General features: G+C 34.5%; 1 protein-coding gene across 3 annotated transcripts in view; it reads right to left on the bottom strand.

The window, feature by feature from the left end:
• Positions 1-21917, bottom strand: part of CSMD3 (CUB and Sushi multiple domains 3) — a 796263-nt gene that overhangs the window by 453970 nt on the left and 320376 nt on the right. For all 3 annotated transcript variants that reach the window (XM_075141259.1, XM_075141260.1, XM_075141261.1), the window contains 2 exons: positions 21169-21256; positions 5927-6051 (listed from right to left, as the gene is read on the bottom strand). In XM_075141259.1, the coding sequence (XP_074997360.1) occupies positions 5927-6051; positions 21169-21256 (213 nt within the window). The remainder of the gene's footprint in view (positions 1-5926; positions 6052-21168; positions 21257-21917) is intronic.

The raw sequence follows: 21917 nt of genomic DNA, 5'->3' as shown, positions 1-21917 counted from the left end.
AAAAGGCTAGAGGTCTATAAATATGACCCATGAGGAAGGACTGATTGAACTGCTGTAGGTTAGTTTAAAGAAGAGCAGGTATTCTTGAAGTGTAAAATAAGCCATTGAAAAGATGAAATTAAATAACTTGCTCTTTATATAGAAGCACCTATTGAAATAGGTTGTTTAAGTAAGTACAGCAACAAGGGTTCACATTTGAATTAGAAGAATTCTTCTACTTGCAAGGCTAATGAAGGACTGGAGTGCTTGAGTAGGATCTAAGAGCGCTTTCCTTGGAAATAAAGAATATTAGACAAGCATCTTCTGGGAATAAATACAGCTGGAGTAAGAAAGTAGTGCTGACCTGTTAAGACCCCTTTCAGCCCTACTTATCTATGATGCGTTACCTGTATATGTGGGTGTGTGTCTACATATACACATACATTGTTAGGCAGCATCACATAAGAAGTCCAGATACATGTGTGCATTTTGGAGATAAGTGAGGCAAAGGTAGATTTTTCATAAATATACTATAGGTAAGTAAAGGTATTTATAAAGGCAAAATCTAAAATTCATAATGTACATTCTGCTTGCATATCCATGTTAATCAAACTGATGTTTACAATCTATCAAATGAAAGATACTGAGCCCATGAATTCACTGTTGTTTTAAAAATCACTTTAGTCAGTGAAATGAACTGACCAAAATAGTGATAGGAAGCAAAAAAACTGTGTTCTAAATTTGTCAGAACCCAATTCAAATACATAGCATCATTTGTTCCTTTTTCTACTAATAATCCAAATTACTTTGTAGCCTGCCTATTAATTGGATGACCATGATTTAAACCATAAATCGTGTCTCTCCTTTAGTTTTCTCAGATACAAAGAATTATTTCAAAAATGCTTTTTCTTTCTACAGATTAGATGACCTTTTCCAAAATACTGTACTTGTTGCAGAACTTGTTGCTGACTTGCCAGCAGACTTATAAAAGGCAGCATTCATAAATATTTCACAGGGTCTGAGAAAAAAGCAAGCAGAAAACAGGAGCCGCAGGCACAAAAATAAAAAGGCTAATCGACCAACTGTGAATAGATCTATCATCTGTTTCGTTTCCTGAAACATAAATGAGAGGAAGAGATTTATCAACTGGCAAATAGTTTCATAAAGTAGATAATTGTCTCTGCTTAAGCAAGTTGGCTTTGTAATAATGGCATTGTAGGGGAACACTGAATCCCATGGCAGATAAATAAGTAGGGTCTTAATCCTGAATTGTTTAAACTTTCTCTCTTGAATGAAGTCACAGAGAAGTCAATGTAAGCAGTCATGTTATTACAGCCACATGTATTAAGCATTTCTTGGGATACAAAATAATTAACAACTGCAGAAATTTTCATCTTTCAAATAACAGTGCTCAACTGTAATTCAATGTGCAGTAAATGCCTAGACAAAGACTGTCATGTCATTTTTTGAAGGTTTTTTTTTCTTTCTCAGGAAGGAAGGGAAGGCATTGTTTATTCTGCTATCCTGTAACAATGTATGCTACAAGATTTGCATGAGGCCAATTAAATTGGAACAAATTTAAAAATCCGCAGCAGAATTTTAGGTTTGCATGTTGCATTGATCTTGAAAAAGTCCAACTAAAAAAAAAAGTCTGAGAGGATGATTCCACTTTAAAATTTCAGTAAAATGCAGAAAGTGACCAGTTAATTTTCAGCTGCTGCTCATGTTAAATTATCAGCTTGCCTACAACATAAAGCCATACTTTCCTCATAGCTCCAAATTCTAACTTCTTTTCAATATACCTTGTCTGTAAATCACAATGGGGCAAATGCCTTGATTTTCTGCCATATTTCTTTATCAGGTCCATGCCTGAGCAACTGCTATTTTGCTAGGGTGATGGGAGACATAAATCATAAAATATATTTAAAAAAATAAAAAAAGATGAAAAAGAAAGGATAATTGTTGGTAAACTACAAGTTAATCCAACTGCAATTAAATCTAGTCAGGATATCTGACACTACTTTACAATTTTGTCATCATCTCTTCTAGAAGGTTCAGAAATCAGCCAAACCTCCAGAGTAGCATTTTCTTGGAAATTAGTCTTAAGATCTAAAAGATGTTGGTAATTACAATATTTGCTTATATTTTGGAAGTGATGTATCAGTTTTCCTTCTCAAAATCCTATTATATTTCTCCTGTAGAAATGCTTCAGACTTATTCCAGATTCACTTTCATGAATATGATCTTATGCCAGTTCCAGCTCATATTAAATGATAACTCCTAAAGAGTTAATCTTTCATTTTTGGCAGGTAGTTATACTTAGCCACTCATATGCCCTATAAGAACAAGTCCTGAGGATTTATGATGGTAAATCAATTGTATCTAACAGAATTGGAAAGTTCCTGTTTAGAACTCTGCCTAATTGCAGTATATTAATGTAATTAATTATTGATATTCACATGCCATTTTTGAAAAATGTATCATTACTGTGGGATTTTCGGTGTGTGCACAATATAATTTATATAAGTGAATGAAAACAATTGCAAGTTGTACGGTTCAAATAGGAAACACCACATGATAAAAAGCAGCACTTTAAGTGACATTTTAAAGAATAACAGGTGAAGTATCTAATATATCACCTGTGCCCTTGTTATCTGCAAAGCTGCATCAGTTCACAAGAAAATATTATTTTCTTGCATAAAATAACATTTTTGCATGATTGCCTAATTTGTTTGCCCAAATGGTTTGTATACAAATATGCAAGTTCAACAAGCAGATGCACACATATTTTTGCAGATACATTCTTCACGTTACTACGTGATATTTATGCTACTTATGCAAAATTGTTTCAAAATGTTTATTGTATGTTCTGTGCATGAAACTTAGGGAAAACATAATTATTAGTCTAGAAGAAATGTTTATATTCCAGCTTTAGTATATCTAAGAGTCTAATTGAAACACCTTGTTAATCAAAAGAACCAAAATTATAGCACACCAAAGGTACTTAAATCAGTAATTTTAATGCAACTAATGACACTCTAAAGCATTTCATATTTGACAAACTATAATATCTATACCATCTGTCTGTCTTTTCACCATATGGCATTGTATCAATTCCTAATAGCTTTCATAATATTGGTCTTCTGCTTTTTAAGGTGGAATTAGCTAGTTCTATGAAGTTGGTGAGTGTAAAGAAGTGAAACACTGTCCTTTTGGTTGTGAATTACATGTTCTACCTATGAATAATGGTGGGTTTGGATGTTTAGTTAATACACATTCTGCAGTTTCACATTTAGACAGAAGTTTATGAGAACTGCTAGCTTCCAGTGGACTTATTGATTTCTTTTTCTTTCTAGTTAAGTATTAATGCTTACTTTATCATTAGACACATGTTTACAAACGTGATTTGTAAATCATTATATAATGTTAGTTCTAAATATAGTCATACTGGGAAAAAAAATGGACTGAAGAATGTGGTTACCCTTTTATACTTAAGTACTTTGATACCTGCTGCTATTCAGAATTCAAAACTTATACAAGAGTGGAAAGCAATATATTTAACAACCATTTATGCTTGAAGGCAATAGTCCCCAAAAGCTACTGAGCTGCCTTTCTAGACTTACAAGTAGTTATGCATACATCTCAGTCTCATCACAGTACTGCTGCTAACACTTTATTGTCTGTTAGGAAAGATACTTTTTTAAAAAAAACTGATAGTGTGCAACTGTATTTTGGTATTGATAAATGAAATGCTAATTGTAGTATGCTTTTTTTTTAAAGTGCCTTTTCAATGACTAAATCGTATTATTAGATACATAATACGCAGAGGATAGCAAGATTTGCAGTACAGTTACCATATATGTTATCATTTATGTGGGATATAAAGGCCAAGAAGCTTTAGAATGTCATTTTATCATGGTTATCATACAAGAAATATATAAACCTTGTCATGCAGCCACACTTACATGTGATCTTAATGATAATTTTTTTTTTCATGAATCAGTTTTGAAATCTGGGTGTTCTTTCATTTATAAAACACAGAAAATAGGGATTAGAAGAACTTTGAAAAGATATTTAGTCCATTTTGCCAGTTCAAGATGAGATTACATGTACTTAAACTCTCCTGGACATATGTCTGTCTCACACTTTTTTGAAAACTTCTACTCACATACCTAAATATTCTTTACTTCAGAACGTTTTGCTAGTGTCCAACCATAAACCTTCCTTTGCACAATTGTAGACCATTATACTTTATGCTTTCCCTCTTCTTTCTCTGGATTCTTCTTTCTCTAGATCAAAACAGCCCACTTCTTTCCCACTTGTTTATATTAAGTTATATTTTAGAGAATTTTGATCCTTTTTAGTATTCTCTTCTGTCCTATTTTCACTGGTCCACGCCTTTCTTGAAACTTCATTTCCATAGCGGAGAAAATCAGGGGTACTCACACAGCATAGCTTTAGGCGCGTAAGGTGGGAGATGGGATCCTTGATTTAATCAGCTGTGTCTGACAGCCTCCTCCAGCGAGCACAGAAAAGACTAATAGATGCTGTCACTGTTTAACAGTGCGTGTGAACACCCTTATACAAGTTTACAACACCCAGCTGGTCACATTGGAAGATTAGGAGACTACCATCCTAAAATAGGTATCTAATTTAGAACATGTGAATATGCTAAAAAACTCTTGTAGATAAAGCCTTACTAGTTTTACTATAAATAAAGGTTTCATTTATGTGCATTACATGATTAATTCTGTTATGCATGCATGTCTCTGTGTGTGTATATCTCTTTAGCAATTTCTAGTAATTATACATACCTATAGTACAAAGTAGTAGGATATAAAATGTCAATATTATGTATATTTATACGTATACAACTAAACTTTCTACTTGCTTATATGATACGCTATTATTGAGGCATATACTGTCGTGATCCATTGTAAACCTATTTCTGCAGCTGTAACACCTATTATGTTTTTCTTCATCTCAGATTTGGGTAGCTGATTATTCCAACATACATCTAGCACTTCATTCTGATCCATAGCGAGTCCCATTTAGACTGTCCTGGTATTTTATTATCCAAAAAAAAAATCACCCATGTAATTTTCCAGCTTTTGTGCATTTCTACTATACATTTCTACTATATCTGGATACCACCTTTTTGCCCTCTTCCACTGTTCAGAAACATCTCACAGTTCTCTCTGGACATTAGTATAAGCATCCACAGCCTTGAATTACACGATAAATGTCCCTTCTGTTTCTCATACTCAGGTGTTCTTTGTGAAGAAACTGTACTCTTCAATATTAGTCTTTGCTGTTACGCCAATTTAGATGTGTATGTACACACTAGTATTTTAATTATATACACTATATATATAAATATATATATATATACACACACTAATACTTTCATTCCTTGATTCAGGTATTCATCACACTTCTTGCCATAGTATTTGGACATTAGATATATTTAGCAGAATGACTTTGTGCTTTTCTTTTCCTACATTTTTCTGTATTTTTTGCCCTTTATCCATTTGGTCAGGGTTGAAACCAGGTATAGATTTACTTCTCCAGTCCTCATCAATCCTAAATTCAAGTCTTTCTCCTCTGCTTAGCAAATACGTAATGAAGATGCTTCATGAACTACTGATTGTATATTGAAATTTTGAAATCCATCTTGGTGAGTCTTAATATTTAGCATGTGATAGATTTTCATCAGCTCATTATGAAGCGAACTTCATAATGTAAGTTCCCAAGTAAACTAAGCATACTGAAATACAGACAAAGTTCATATTAAACAAAACAGTATAGGTGGGATCTTTTTTACTAAGACAGTGAGGACATGAGGATTAAAACTTCAAGTACTTACTTAATTTAATAGGATTGGCTATCAAACAATAGATAGATGTGAAATGAACAAAACACTATAAGGATAAGAATTCCTCTTTACCTTTACACACAGGTCTATGATCACTCCATGCAGCAAAAACTTCAGCTATCCTCTGACAAGTGATACTTTTTGAACCTTGTAGCACATAATCTTCATCGCAGGAGAACTGTACTGTTGCTCCCAAGCTAAAATCAAACAATGACATAAAAAGAAGAAGCATTTTTTTACAAATAGATATCAGTCAATTTTTCCATTCTTTTAGGTATGACAGTCCTGACAACCAATACAAACATGTAATCCAGTAGATATGATTTTTTGCTCTTAGTAGTAAAAGGCTGCAGGCTATATACTAGCCTGACAGTGCACAGCGTTCAGCCCTCTCTGGGCTCGCTTTGGCCAGAACTGGTTTAACAGTTATCTGGAGGTCAAATAACTACTTTCTGACCTAACTTCTGACTTCGATATAATAAAGGTTTGACAAACCTGGGCACTGTGTAACAAACAGTAGCTATTTATGTTAATTGAAGCTAGGAAACGATGAGAAAGAGATATATGGAAATCATCTAGAAGAAGAGCCAAAAGGCCAACCACAAGACTGAGGAAGAAATCCCCACTATAAACATTGTATTCCCCCCAGTGAAAACCCCAGCATACAGATGACTTGCTGTAAATGTCCCCCACCCCTGCTTCTTCTTGAGGAAGTCTGGTGCTTTTGACTTTAGAACCAGAGGAGTATTGGAAGGGGGAGCATAATACCACAGAAAATTATTAGCTATCAACAAGATTTCTTGTATAAAAAAATATGATATATTATTAACAAGACTTTCCTATATTAATTTGGACTAGGAATGCATTATTGTAAATAGACTAGTAATAGCTGGTTTTTTTATATTTTGATTAGTAGGTTAAGATTTTAATTAGTCTAGCAGTTAAAGTCTTGACTCCATATATGTGGTGTGTTTTCTCTTGCCAGTAAAAGATTCTGAATGTAACAGCTACTAGACAATGAAAGTTACAAGGTGAATATGGACATTTGCTCCTTTAACTGGCATATGTTTCTCAAATTAATGGAAGAAAATAAAAGAATTCTAAAAACATCTTTCTAGGTATTTAGCTGTGATTATTTAGAAGTGATAATGCTAGCTTCAAAAAATTTTGGACTTTTCCATATGGAGCTGACATTTGGTGTTGCAAACTTGGCACAGGACAAAACAGGAAATAAGCCCAAAAAAACTTGTTTTGTTTGTTTCGTTTGGTTTGTTATGTTATGTTTTTCTGAGGGGAGGATTGGGTTTTTTTTCAGTTTGGAAAAGTTAAAAAACTCAATACAGAAATGTGTATTATTGAAATAATTATTTTTCTCCTTTAATATCATTATTGTTTCAAGTTGAAAGTTGAAGTTACAGTTGAAAATAGTCAATATATCAGGCCTTTCTCTGACATCAGTATCTTACACTTCAGCTTGCTGTTTTTAAAGGCTTATGAAGTATTTCTATAAACTGTGACTGTGGACAACCTATAGTGTCACAAAGGTCTTCAGAGAGTACCTTTTACCTTATCAGTTGCTAAATGATCATCATTATGTTTTTGAACTAAAAGATTATTTAGCCTATTCTTTATATAAGACTGATGAAGAATCAGAGATCTGTGATTTAGTGTGTTACCTCATGTTTGCGCCAAAAATGAATTATATTTGGGAAACACTCTTCTTTTCCCCTCCAATTAAGAAGGAATAAACCCAAAAGACTAAAGCAGAGATGTTATTGAAGAAATTCTGAGAAGAGTCAAGTAAACTAAAAATTAATGTTTTGAAAACCTCATGTATGGTGATACTACATTTTGTAGTGAAGGATATTTTGTAAGTGGAATTTGGAGAAGTATCATCGCTTTAATCACCCTTATAGTGGGTACTAATAAAGCTTTATGTTTTGGTATTAAAAATATGTGATGAAACCTTGCAGAAAAAAAATCATACAGCATTATTTTCCAAACTTCACAGTGATTGCATAAAGATACTTGCATGCACATGACCAAGACTAGCATTTTACAATAAGAAATACAACAAAACACAGTATTTCGAAAAGGCTTCCAAAAGGAAAATGTCATAAAAGTGGAAAAGCACAAATTCCTTTTCCTTCATTATCCTTATTTTTAGATGGTCTAATATTAACAAATATTTCCTTTATATGTAATAGCTAACAGAAATGACATGACCAATGGTATTTCCTAGTCTAGGCACAGGTAATATTATGGATGTTAGTAAGTGTAAAGCACTAGGGCACAAAGACCCACTCATAACCTAACTAAACATAGGTGTGCTGATATTCTGTGAAAACAGAAGAGCAGTCCTTATTCATAGGGGAATAAGGGAAATGCTGATATAAAAGCAAACAGCATGGTGAAGTAAATTATTTTTTTAATTGCACTTGTCATTGTACTTTTGTTATCATTTCCCAATGATTTTGTGAACATACTTATCTGTATATGAGACTTTTAAAAATCAATTTAGAAATCTCAATACCTCAAAACTATGTAAGCTTTGATTTTCTCTGTTCATTCTGCTATAATTGAACAGAAGAAAATAGCTTCTTTATTTAACTACCTGTGCAAAAAAGGAATTAGTTTGGTTTTGTTTTTTTTTTTTTTTATTTTGGTACAGTTCCCTGAAAAACGTTCCCTCCTAATTTGGTCATTGGGAAGTTAGTATATCGTCAAAACTGAATAGTAGCAGGGCATTTCATTCTAACTCAAACATATCAAAATATCAGATCACAGACTCATCGATTTCGAAGGATTCTGCCTAGATTTACATTTAGATTCAATCAGGACCTGAAATAAGTTTTTTTCTGGTATAATGCTCACAGTAAGTGCTTTTCAGTTCTATTCTAGTCAAAATACAAGGTGACTTTTGTTTCGTAACACACTTTTTGTATAGAATATTAACTACCAGATCTTAGCATCAGGTCTTTATTTAAACTTTTTCTTAATGTATAACTCTTCAAGGGATCTCAGAGGCTTTCCTATCTGCATCTGCCTTGATAAATTATTTTATATGTATACATGGCTTACAAGACTTTGGCCACACCATGCATGCAGTTCTCTGGGTATTTTAAGTCATGGAATTATTTGACCCTCCTCAGATGGATGTCATAGATCTCTATCCCATTTTCCAGCCTTTTCTATGTTACCTATTTGAAAAAATTTTGGTTTATAAATGTCTGTAAGCGAAGCCTCTGTACTGGCATAGTTCTTCATTTATCTAAATAAATGATTTAAGATTCCTTTACAACTCTCTAATACTGGCACTTTTGCAAGGAGGTTAGAAGAGGTCTAAGGATATCACACAATAATGATAGGATATCACTATTGATTTGGCTGGGATCTTCAAATCTGAGTTTGATCCCACAAGGTATAGCATTCCTTTTTGCTGAAACACAAACTAAAATTCATTTTTCTCTGCAAGGTTTAGTTTGTAAAGAATGAGCCCTGTTTTTCTTTCTTTATAGATTGGGATTTTGATGCTGCAATAGTACTTTTAGTTTCAGTTCAATTTACAAAGGCAGATAAAAAATTAAAAAGACTGAGCACATATTCCAAGCATTAACTTTTGTTAGGTAATCAATTCAAATACATCTCTGATGAAAATAGCTACTAAAGAAGATTGATACTAAACAGAACAAGAATTAAATTCAAGGGAGTTAGAAATGTTAGATGTTTGAAAAGGAATGTTGTCAGCACAATATAGCTGATTAAATTTGGGGAGTACCTGGGCTTTACAGAGACATAGATAAGAAGTAATGAGGACATGAAAGATGATACAGTCACCTGAACAGACATCTCAGAAAAGGAGGATTTGATAGTGGATAACAGCTCTATAAACTATTCAAAAAATAGTTCCTGTTTGCATAAGAAATAAGAATGTTTGTGAAAGAAGAGGATAAAGAAGAGCTGCAGAGTCCTGGAAAACAGAGGAAGATTATAAAAGTGAAAAACTGAGGGAAAAAAAAAGTAAACATAATGTAAAGGCCCTTGCAAGGTAAGGCTGAAAAGCTTCTATATGAGACTAAGGAAAAACAGCCACAAGGCAGATCACAGAGTTGGAGGAAATTTCAAATTTATGAAATAGAAAGATGATCTTATCATTAATGTTAAAAATTATACTCAGCTACTCCAGGGACTATATGGTTAGGAAGGTTCAAAAGGTAGCAATTGGGAAGACAAGAATAACTTTCTCAAGAATCTATCTGCCGTAGAAAGTCATGTTGAGAAAATCTGAATGCCTTTGATTATTCAAAGAAAAAGGAGCACCTGCAAAAAAATAACATGGAAATATATTTTGTTTAACTACCCATGGACTGATTTAAAGAGGGAACACTGAGTAGGAAGTACACCATTTATTAAAAAAATTAGATGGTATCAAAACTGTAACTGGCAAAAATTCCAGAGGGTCGAAATGATTATGAAGACTTTGCAAGCATGATAATTATTTTTATCACGTCTGAAAGTATAAATAACACTCACATTACTGAGTCCATTTGTCCAAATCAGTTTTGATCTTAAACTGATATTTCATAGTATATGACTGTAAGCATAGTGGACACAGTGAGATTGGAAAATTTACAAAATCTGTAACATGTGTGCCATGTGAGTGAGATCTAATAAGAGCAGTTCGATAAGTAGATGATAAAACATCAGTCTAAGAAAGAAAATGGAAGAGCCGGAGATCAGTTCCTATGGCAGATCAAGTCAAAAAGACAATAATATCAAAAATCAAACAAGCACTTCTTGTCTGAAATGTCAAAAAAAGGGCAAAAAAAAAAAAAAAAATCCTGCAGGAAATCTGTATAGTCCTTCTGGACTTGCAGACTAAGAACGGCATATTGACTATCATGAACTTGTCAAGAAAATGTTAAGAAAATGGGTCTCTCAGGAACTTAAAAGCCTAGTCAAGATTAACTTTTTTAAAATGTTTTCCTGTCATTATCTACCTATACAATCTTTCTAAAATGGAAAAGCATTAATTTTTTCACAGTTGTCTAGTAGGAGAGATCCTTCTTCCTGTTTCTGCTGATGATATTTTTTCTCAAATACCTTTTATCTATGGCATACAAGAATTCAGTTCGAAATCCATCTTTCTCTAAAAAAAGTTATAGTAAGGTATAGTACATGAGCTGAATATGATGAAGATTCAAAAAGGACATGGAGATTACCAGGAAATAATTATTATCTCTAAGACAAAATGAAAAAGATAGGCTTACATCTACACTCCTTAGGCTTAGCTTACTCTTGAGCACTTGGCCATGTGTTTGATGTGGGTCTGGTGTGGTGTGGTGACATAGCAGCAATTTCAGTAGTGTTTTTTTTTCTTTTTTTTCATTTTTAGTTGACAGAATCTCAAATAATTTGAGGACTGTGTTATAGGCACATAACACAGTCACCATCCCTGCAAGTATTTAAAAGACGTGTAGATGAGGCCCTTAGGGACATGGTGTAGTGGGTATGGTGGTGTTGGGTTGACGGTTGGACTCGATGATCTTAGAGGTCTTTTCCAACCTTAATGATTCTATGATTCTATGAATATATGAAAAGCAGAATTTATTCCGCACACAAGTGCTGTCTGCAGATGCAGCCAAAGGCTAGACTGGGTTCATTTAGTCCAGTATGCTAACACTGAGAGTGATAAAAAGTGAATACTTAGAGAAAAACTTTAGAATACAGAAAACATCTATAGTTCATCTTCTGATCACTACCATATTTCAATCATTTATGGTTAAGGAACTTTCTGAACTGGAACCACTAATTTAGTAGTCCCTGGGTAACTTAATTAGATTTCCTGGGCCAGCCCCCAGCTAAGGCTAAGATTGGTAAGGCACACTAGGAAGAAAAAGAGCTTCTGTGGGTATATTAGTCACAAACAGAAGTTCTTATACAATGTGGATCCATTAATAAATGGGTGAGGCAACCTTGTGTTGTTGGAATCCAATACAGAGAAGGCAGAAGTACTCAGTGTCTTTTCTGCATCAATTTCTACAGCATATCTGTTCCTAGACATCTGCATGTATCAGCATGATTTGGGAAGAAGAGGGACAGCCAATACTGGGAGTAACAGGTAAAAGAAGATGGCTGTATTCAAAGGCAGGGGGCTAGATTGTTTCACCAAAGGGTGCTGAAAAGCCTGGCTGATTCCATGCAAGACTGGTATCATCTATGAAAAAATGTGGTGATGAGAAGTTCCTACTGACTATAGAAAGGCTAACATTACATGAATTTTTAAGAAAGGCAAGGAGAAGCTAGGAACCTCACATCAGTCCCTGGAAAGAACATGTCCTCTAGGAAAGCACGAAGAGGAAATCAGGAGCACTTACACAGATTTACCAAAGGTGAATCATACGTGATCAATCTGATTGTCTTCTATGACAAAATGACTGGATACATGGACCAACGGTAGATGTAATATTGCTTGATGTACAGCGCTCAATATCAGCCAGGTTTTTGACACCATCTCTTGCAGCAGTCTCTTTTGGGAGCTCTCAAAATATGCACTGAATAGATAGATTCAAAATTGGCCTAGCAGCTGTGCTCAAAGGGTAGGAATCAATGGCTTTATATTCAGCTCAGTAATAAGCTGAGCACTAGGAATTCAATATGGGGTCTTACGCTGTTTAATATTTTCATCCTCAGCCTTGATGGTGAGACAGAATGAACTCCCAGCAAAGTTATGGATCATACTAAACTAGGAAAAGTAGCCGGCACTGAATAGCAGAGCTTCAATCCAGACCATTTGACAAACTTGAGCACTGGGCCAACAGAAACCTCATGAAACTCAACAAGTAGAGGTACAAAGTTCTGCGCTATTGATAAGTAATGTGTTCTCATCCTGAATAAAATAAATTATATACTCAACTACATTAGAAGTGGTGGTAGCAGATCAAGTGAAATTATTACTCAGCTGGTGAGGCTGTATCTGCAATATTAAGCCCAGTGTTTGATCTCCCACTTCAAGAGAGATATTGATAAAAACTCTAGAGCGTTCAGAGGTTAGTTGGAGGCTTAGAGCACACGACCTAAGTAAAAAGTTGAGGCAGCTAGGCTTAACTTAATCAGTCTGACAAAGAGGAAGCTAAGGTACTATCTACTAGCAGACCATAACTACTTCAAGAACCTTTACAAAGATAATGAAGCCAAACTTTTCTTAATGTGGCAGACAATATACAAGGGGCAGTTTAGGAGCTTCAGGTTTTACATTAGAATAAACTTCCAAGAAAGGCAGGGCAGAACTGGAACAGCATACCCAGACTGTTGTAAGATCTCCGTTCTTGGGAGTTTTCAGGATTGGCTAAACAAAGCCACAGCTGATCTGATTTAGTGTTGGCATTAGTCCTGCTTTGGGCAGGAGGTTGGAGTTGATGCCCTCTCCAGGACCCTTCCAATCAATATTTCTATGACTCACTCAAGCTGTTCAATTTATTTTGAACTCATATAAAGTTTTTGCATCTACAACATACTGTGCTAAAGCAGTTCATAGCTTCAAAAATGCATGCTTGACCTGTGTCTCTCAGTAACTTTATCTGCCGATACCTGTTTCTAACAGGACAAAAGATGAATGCCATTAGGTTTGCATTTTCAGGAAAAAAAAAACAAACTTAGATATACTTTCATTAGGAAAAAAGTATGAGTAAATATTAAATAAGACAGTTGTACAAATTTGAGAAAACACTTTAATTTCATATCTATTTTTGACGTCTCCACCATCATCCATGATCTCCATCCCAAATTTGGGATCCCTCTTTAGAGACCACAAACTAAAAGAAGGAGCTTAAAATGAAGCTATAGAACCTCTAAAGGATGCAAAAGAGAAGGTTTAAAATTTTGAACTTCATAAGAAGTTCAAATATTGAATATTGAAGTTCAATATTGAATAGTATTATTTTAACAGTTGGCATATGTGTAGCAAACTAACCCATTTTAGATTCTTCTCCTACATTACTTGATATATTCTTTAAATTATTGTCGAACAAGAATCAATTATGCAAGGAATCAAAACCTCAAGCTCAGCTGTCACAAAAAATTATATTATTCTGCATTTTTAACTTACATTTCTCTTGTAATTTTTGTGTTGGATAGGTGGGACAGACTAGAAGAAGGAGGAGATAATGCGGTTTGGATTTTTGCATTGATGTGCAGGGAGTACATCTGAATTCATACATTGCTGTACTATTCTGTTTCTGTGGAATCAACTGAAAAGTCATATATACGTTAAAGTATAGCAAAAAGTATTCTCCACATTCACATCTTTCTGCCATATTAACCTGTTCTGTCCACACCTGCAACTGAACAAGTTTGAGAGAGTACACCATTTTTTGTCATAGAAAAAAAAAAAAAAACAAACCAGAAATACTTAAACATCAGCTCTTAGTCTGTCACTATCAAATAATTAATTTAATATTATGATACATTTTAATGCTAGTGTAAATAAATAATCATTATTGCAGCACATATATTATTTTCTCCATCTGCAGTAAAAAAAGCTACAGGTATACATAAGCCTTCAAGACTATGCACAGTGAAGTACATTTTCTTAACCTAGCAACTTTCTACACACCACTGATCTATAATTATTTATGTGCAAGCTACAGATAGAATCTACCGTACTCTGAGCCACAGTAGGAGAGTTAAGCTAAGTCACAGCATTTGTCCCAAGTTAAGAGCATGCACAGGAACATTTTTGTAGATCAGTTGATAACAGTACTTGGAAATATTACTGCAAGATGTTAGAATTCCAAGATATAATGTTAGAATATCTAAATCTTCAAAACTTCTGGTCAAGAAAAATCCTTACGATGTGATGAATAAACTAAACTGATGACTAAACTTCAGTTGCAGAGGATCTCCCAACACTCTGGAGTTCATTGGAAATTTTGCTTAAACAGTTCTTAAGGTGTCACCTTTTCCCACAAAGTTTGTACTGTCAGAGGCTTCTGCTTGACAAAGGAACCAATTAACTGCTGACAAATGAAACATGTACTATTCCCCTTTAAACTAGCCTTATATCTCATGCTGCAAATCATCTTGAGTTTTGTTCTATTTTCAGGATGTTTGGCTTGAAGTTTCAGAGTCTAGAAGCTCACCTCGCATATCTCCAGAGAAGGGTATGTGATTCAGAGAAGGTTTAAGGAAAATTAAGTGTGAAACTTCCAGTCAATCAATGTGGTTACACTTTGAAGTCATTATTCCAAAGAAAACAACTACAAATTAATTTATAATATAAAATGAAAGAAGAAATTATCATTAGGTATACTGTAACTCAACTTACTGGTATAATAAATTGTCTTTAATATAAACTTCATATGTTTCCTTCTCTCAGTAGAATCTGTATTTTTAAGACCATACTAGCATCTTTGTGGCTGTCCAACAGCATTCACTGCTTTGTTGTGATCCAAGTTTGATCTGAATCTCATCTTTAAATACATAGGTGGACTACACTACAGAGGAAGAGGCATAGAGATAGGCTCATTCATTCATTTCATGAAGCCAGAACTTTGGGATGGTGGTGGAGAAACATGTCTGCTTCATAATAAAATACTTGTCCAAGTATAATTCAGTTTGACTATATTTATTCCACTATAAACAAACACAGAATAAAAGCCTCCAAAACCCAACAATTAAAAAAATCAACAAGACCACATAAAAACTTTTTTCGCTTCATCTATTACATCTTTCTTATATTTCCCATAGTGGCATTGATTCTAAAATTGGACACTCATGTGGAAAAGATGTCTCTCTCACTATATGACAGGTAATGTAAAATAAGCTGTTGGAAATTCCAGGAGAACTAACACTAGTACATCTAAAATTTTAAGAAACTTCTAAAGAAGGGAAGTTTTCTTTCTGAGGTAAAATACCTTTTTCAGTACAGGAAAAGCTATCAGCTATTAGTATGTCTTCTTGACTTTATTTCAACCTGCAAAGACCTGTTATGCTCAAATAGACATCTAGCATCAGAAACAAAGCCTGTAAAACTTCAAAATATAGCCTTGGGGAATTTTCACATTAGAAAAAATATCCAAAAGGGTGAACATGGAGTGTCAGGTCCCAAAGAATGTCATGAAATGCTGCAACTTGTCTTAGAGCTTGCATTGCTGATTTTCTAAGTCTGTGTAAGAACCATGTAACAACATACGAGTATGCTGAAAGAGCAGGTAGTGTTTATAATCATAACAGGAGTGAAATTGCAATAAAATGCTTCCAAACCTATACCTTCATATTTCAAGAAAGCTAAAGAGAAGTGACAAGAGCATGCTCTTCTCTAAAATAGATTAAATTGTACTGAAATTAGATGTTGATTGATCTTGATAAAGATAGACCTAAACCCTTCTTCAAAATACTGTATTTTAAAATGAAGGTATTGTACTTGGGATTTTCACTTTCTTATCAGAAGGGGAAAAAAAAGACAAGCTCAAAGTAAAGCTATTTCCTACATTATAGAGAGAGTGACTTCAAGAAGGGAAAAGGAAAAGTGTGCTATTTTTCTCTCTGTCAGATATACGACAATCGGGAAAAGCTTTTCCATAGTACTGTACTTTTTAAACTAAATGTAAGAATTTTCTTTCAATGTCTTATTTATTTATTTTAAAGAATTAGCAGCATTCTTACTTTGGAAGCTTATGAAGCAATCGAGCAACCATTATGATAATGGCAAGAATTGAAACCAGGTTAATTTAAAAAGGAATTTTATTCAGTCTGCTAAAATTTTTAGTTTGCTTTTGTTCCTGTAAGACCTCTTTTCAATGTATCAAGTGTTCAACTTGAGATAAAAGACATATGTATTACTAATATGTTATTGATGACATATGATTCACCAGTCCTGTTCTTTACAAGTACAAATCTCACCATTCACATTCCTAAGACCTTTAACAATGCTTAGATAGGAAACCACCTTATTTATCCCTAATATGTGTAAGAGGAGTAATTTTTCCCTTTTTCAAGGCCTGTCAATAAAGTGGCTAGAAATTGTGCATGTGTGTGCGTGTATGTATGTCCTCCCACTATTTCCAAATAAAATTTTTTTGCATTATAAATAAAGGCTACCACAAAATAGTGGAAAGACTCAATCTTTTGAAAGGAAGCTAGTCCTTTCTGGGTTGTTTCTGAGAGCTACACTCAGAATACACCTGCCTATTAAAGAGATGTTGCACTAGATGGGATTTATCTAGAGAAGACTATCCAGACCAGATTGTTTTTATCTTGAAAGAAACTGAACCTCGAAAATTCAAATATTTAGTTGAAAGGAATTAGTTCGAGGACAGCTTTCAAGCACAAATTTGAGGTGGCAGTGAAGCCATTGAGAAGCCTGTGCTTTCAGAAACTATTACTGCTCTCCAATCTAACCTGTTAGAAAAACCAGGAAGCAAGTAGGCTGCCCTCAAAATCAGCAGGATTTTAGACTGTTCCTATAATCTGCCCTCAACAGAAAGAGGATCAGTTAAGTACCACTTTGTTGGGGGTTTGTGTTTTTTTCATTTTTTCTTTGTAAAAAGGTTGGTTCCATACTAATGTCGAGAAGTGATCAAAATAAGGATCAATAAAAAATAATAGAGTTCACTTTGATCCGAAAATACATTCTTTGGTGGAAGGTGAAAAATACTTCCTCACCAAAATAAACATCCCTGCCCCCCAAAATTACAACCCATAAGACCAAGAGCATAATAATGTATCTGTTACATGTTCTGTTTATTTTATTTTGAGCAAAAGCTTATTTACCTTTTCTGTTCACCAAAAATATCATTAAGCTGAACACATCTTTTCACTTTCACTTTTTTCACTGCCAGTGGATATTGTATGTGTAAGTCATGTTCTTTCACTTACGTACACTTGAAATGTCCTAGTTATTTATACTTTTCCGTTATGATGGGATTGGATTTATCATGTTTTACATATAAGCATTAAATAGCACATTCATGGGAGTTGATAGAAAAGCTGTTCTTCTTTCACAGATAATTTGGGGATTTTTTTCAAAAACAAAACAAAAAAATCACTAAGTGTGGCGGATCGACCCTGGCTGGATGCCAGGTAGCCACCAAAGCCCTTCTATCACTCCCCCTCCTCAACTGGACAGGGGAGAGAAAAATATAATGAAAGGCTCGTGGGTCAAGTTAGGACAAGGAGAAATCACTCACCAATTACCATCATGGGCAAAACAGACTCAATTTGGGGAAATTAGTTTAATCTATTACCAATCAAATCAGAGTAGGATAATGAGAAATAAAATGAAACTTTAAAAACACCTTCCTTCCACCCCTCCCTTCTTCCCAGGCTTAACTTTACTCCTGATTTCTCTACTTCATTCCCCCAAGCGGCACAGGGGCATGGGGAATCGGGGTTGAGGTCAGTTTATCACATGTTGTTTTTGCCACTCCTTCCTCCTCAGGGGGAGGACTCCTCACACTCTTCCCCTGATCCAGCATGGGGTCCCTCCCACGGGAGACAGTCCTCCATGAACTTCTCCAACGTGAGTCCTTCCTATGGGCTACAGTTCTTCACTAACTGCTCCAGCGTGAGTCCCTTCCACGGGGTGCAGTCCTTCAGGAGCAGACTACAGGTGTCTGTTCCCCCATGGGGTCACAAGTCCTGCCAGAAAACCTGCTCCAGCGTGGGCTCCTCTCTCCATGGGTCCATAGGTCCTGCCAAGAGCCTGCTCCAGTGCAGGTTTCCCACAGGGTCCCAGCCTTCTTTGGGCATCCACCTGCTCCAGCGTGGGGTCCTCCACGGGCTGCAGGTGGATATCTGCTCCACTGCTAACCTCCATGGGCTACAGGGGGACAGCCTGCCTCACCAAGGGCTGCAGGGGAATCTCTGCTCCGGCGCCTGGAGCACCTCCGCCCCTCCTTCTTCACTGACCTTGGTGTCTGCAGAGTTGTTTCTCTCACATATTCTCACTCCTCTCTCCAGCAATTGCTGTTGCGCAGCAACTTTTCGTCTTCTTAACTAACTACGTTATCCCAGAGGCGCTACCACCATCGCTGATTAGCTCAGCCTTGGCCAGCGGCGGGTCCGTCTTGGAGCCCGCTGGCATTGGCTCTGTTGGATATAGGGGAAGCTTCTCACAGAAGCCATTCTTGTAGCCCCCCTGCTACCAAAACCTTGCCACGCAAACCCAAGACACTGAGTTTAGTGAGAAACTAGGGGAAAAAAAACACTTTAAAAGAAAATATATTGATTTTGATATCTTGTATATCTTGTATTCTATTGTTGAGTAATTTGGATGCCTTCTCCTTTCATTTTCTCATAAATTCATTTGAAACAGGAAAGCTTGACAGTCACATCATGACAGTGTGTAGTGAAAAATAATGTGAAATTTTATCCTAATAGTTTAGCCTAAAAAGAAAGATGAGGGCATGATCATCGCCATATCTCCTTCCAGGTATTGCCCCTCACATAAGTTTAACCAGAATGATCTTGCAGGTTGGTCTTTCAGGGGTCGCTTGCAGAGTCAACACTAGAAAAGGACTTGCAGATTCTCTGTCAAAGGCTTTCTCTACCAATCCATATTTCTGAGGTTAAAATACAAAACACTGGCCTAAGTGAAGATTCTAGAAAGCATGACAGTTAAGAAATACAGTTCATTTATTTTTATTTCTCTGAAAATATCGAGAAATCATTTTTTGTCAGGTAATGTCAGAAATGACATTCCATATAAAATTAGTTATAAAGCTTTCTCTGATGCACATTGAACTTTTCCTTTTCTCAAAACTAGAGAAGTAGAGAGACGATAATAACTAACTGAGAAATTATAATGACTAACTGTCTGCCAGCTTGCACATTTACTTGGAATGTCATTGTCAATCCTGTGTTCTGCTTGATTATGGGGAGAAAAGACAAAACAAAACAAAACAAAGTACAAGAAGTTATGTAAAAGAACGAAGTAACATAATTTTGTAAAATCTTTGCTTGTCTCCCAGATTAGTCTCAAACTTATCTTCAAATGTTAGGAAGTGTCCTGTGTGGTATGTAAAATACATCTTTTAAACAAAACTGAATGTAATAAAACCAATTAATTTAAAAATTATCAATCTCCCTCCTACTTATTTCTTCTTTTTCTCTTTCCTCACGTAGGTGTGTTGAAGGGATTTATAAACATGATGAGAATGTGAAATTAACATATGACGTAAAGCAAGAACATAGCTTTAGAATTATTCTTTTAATACAGTTTAACATTTGTCTATATATGTAAATATATAACAATATATATGTTTAATCCTTTTTAGTATGTGATGAAATGAATATTCAACAATTGAAAAGGAAACAATTCAGAAACTCAGATAGATAAGAGATTAAAAGTAATTCAAAACATTTTCAAGAAGTGATTATATATGTGTCTCTCTACTCATACAATACATCAACCATTGCTGTTACTGACAGTAGGAGTCTTATATGTTCACTGAGAAATAAAAAATATAATGTTTTGAAAGAGTATTACAAACTTTTTTTCCTTACAAGACAAGGAATTTGAAAGATAGCTGATAATGGAGGAGGAAAGTGGGCTAAAATATGAGTTTAGGTTAAATAAAAAAAGAGGTGGAACAGATCACTGGCAGTGTATAATTCTTTGATTCTTCGGAGTCTTCCTAGAAACGTTTGAAAAAGCCAGCAAGGAATGAGGTGTAATCATTTGCTAGAAACGAAGTACAACTTTTTAGTTCTGATTTTATGTTTTTAATACAGTAATATTATACACTATTAATTTGTTATGTATCAAAACTAATAAAAAAAAAGTCTGCATTAAGAGTGCTAAACCACTCAGGACTACAAGGAAAATACACCTGCATGTATCAAACTTCTGGATTCCTGAAAAACATACTGTAGAAAATACAATATTCTCTATTAGATTCCAACGAATATTTCTATGATGATATCTGAAACCTCTTCTGTGAGGTTTTATTGCTCTTTTTGTGTTGCATTCAATTTTGCTTTCTCCTTCACAAAAACCTCCAGTAATACATGTATGCTCAATATTTGTAAATTTAATACAGTATTTACATGAGAAAATTATTTTAACTTACCTTCAATCCAATTTTTGCCAATTATCAGAGTTATATGCTCTCTTCCAAGTAGGTATGTTATCTTCTTTGCATACTAGTACAGGCTATATTGCGCTACATAATTTTATACAGAATTCCATTTCACTTTTTACTACGAAGTTCAGTTTTGAAACAGTAGCTCAACAACACCAATAAATTTTTAACATATACATTTTCCAAGTCCAGTATTAGAGAAATGATACAATGGTAGGATTTATATTTTACCTAAAATCTGAGCCTATCCGTTTTCCATTTTCTGGTTCTCCAGGATCTGGACACAAATTGGATGCCTGTTTAATACCTCCCTCATTTACTGCAAAAAAAAAAACAAAAACAAAAACACAAAATAAAACAAAATAAACAAAAAAGGATAAAATAATACAGTTTTTAGGAAATACAGAGTTAAGCAATTAACAAATATGAAAAAGTACATTATCTGTATTTTAGGTCCTTTAAAACAGATTTTGTACAGAATATAATCTCTAGTTTCAATACATAAGTAAGTTTCTCCTCCCTATAATAAGCAAAGCATGTATTTTCTGTTTGTTGTTTTTTTTTTTTTTAAAAAAAACACAAGTTTTTTTAAATTGGACTAATCAGCTATTTTGCTTGCTTGTAATATTATTGAACCCATATGGAAATGTTATTACAATTCCTTTACAAACATTAACATTTAAAGGAGTGTTCATCAAGTTTAGAGCTGTAAGATTTTACTCTGAACATAATCTAATAAATGTCATCTCCACTAAGAGCTGACCTTTTCTCTTTGAATTATAATAAAACTTGAATGCATAGGCTCATGCTGAGAGAATTGTCCTTAATCAGTATCGAAAAAAATGTAGATATCCCCAAAATATGGTGATCTGAAGGTAAACTCAAAATGCCAGTTTGATTTGCATATATTTATCTTACAATAAACTAAAATGGATCTTCAGAGAGAAACTTCCTGTGAATCTTTCAGTGTGTTTTTCCAG

The sequence above is a fragment of the Calonectris borealis genome, chromosome 2 (assembly GCF_964195595.1).
Source record: "Calonectris borealis chromosome 2, bCalBor7.hap1.2, whole genome shotgun sequence".
In the NCBI taxonomy this organism is placed as follows: Eukaryota; Metazoa; Chordata; class Aves; order Procellariiformes; family Procellariidae; genus Calonectris; species Calonectris borealis.
Note: the sequence above shows the minus strand (reverse complement) of the source record. Positions and strands in the feature narration are given on the sequence as shown.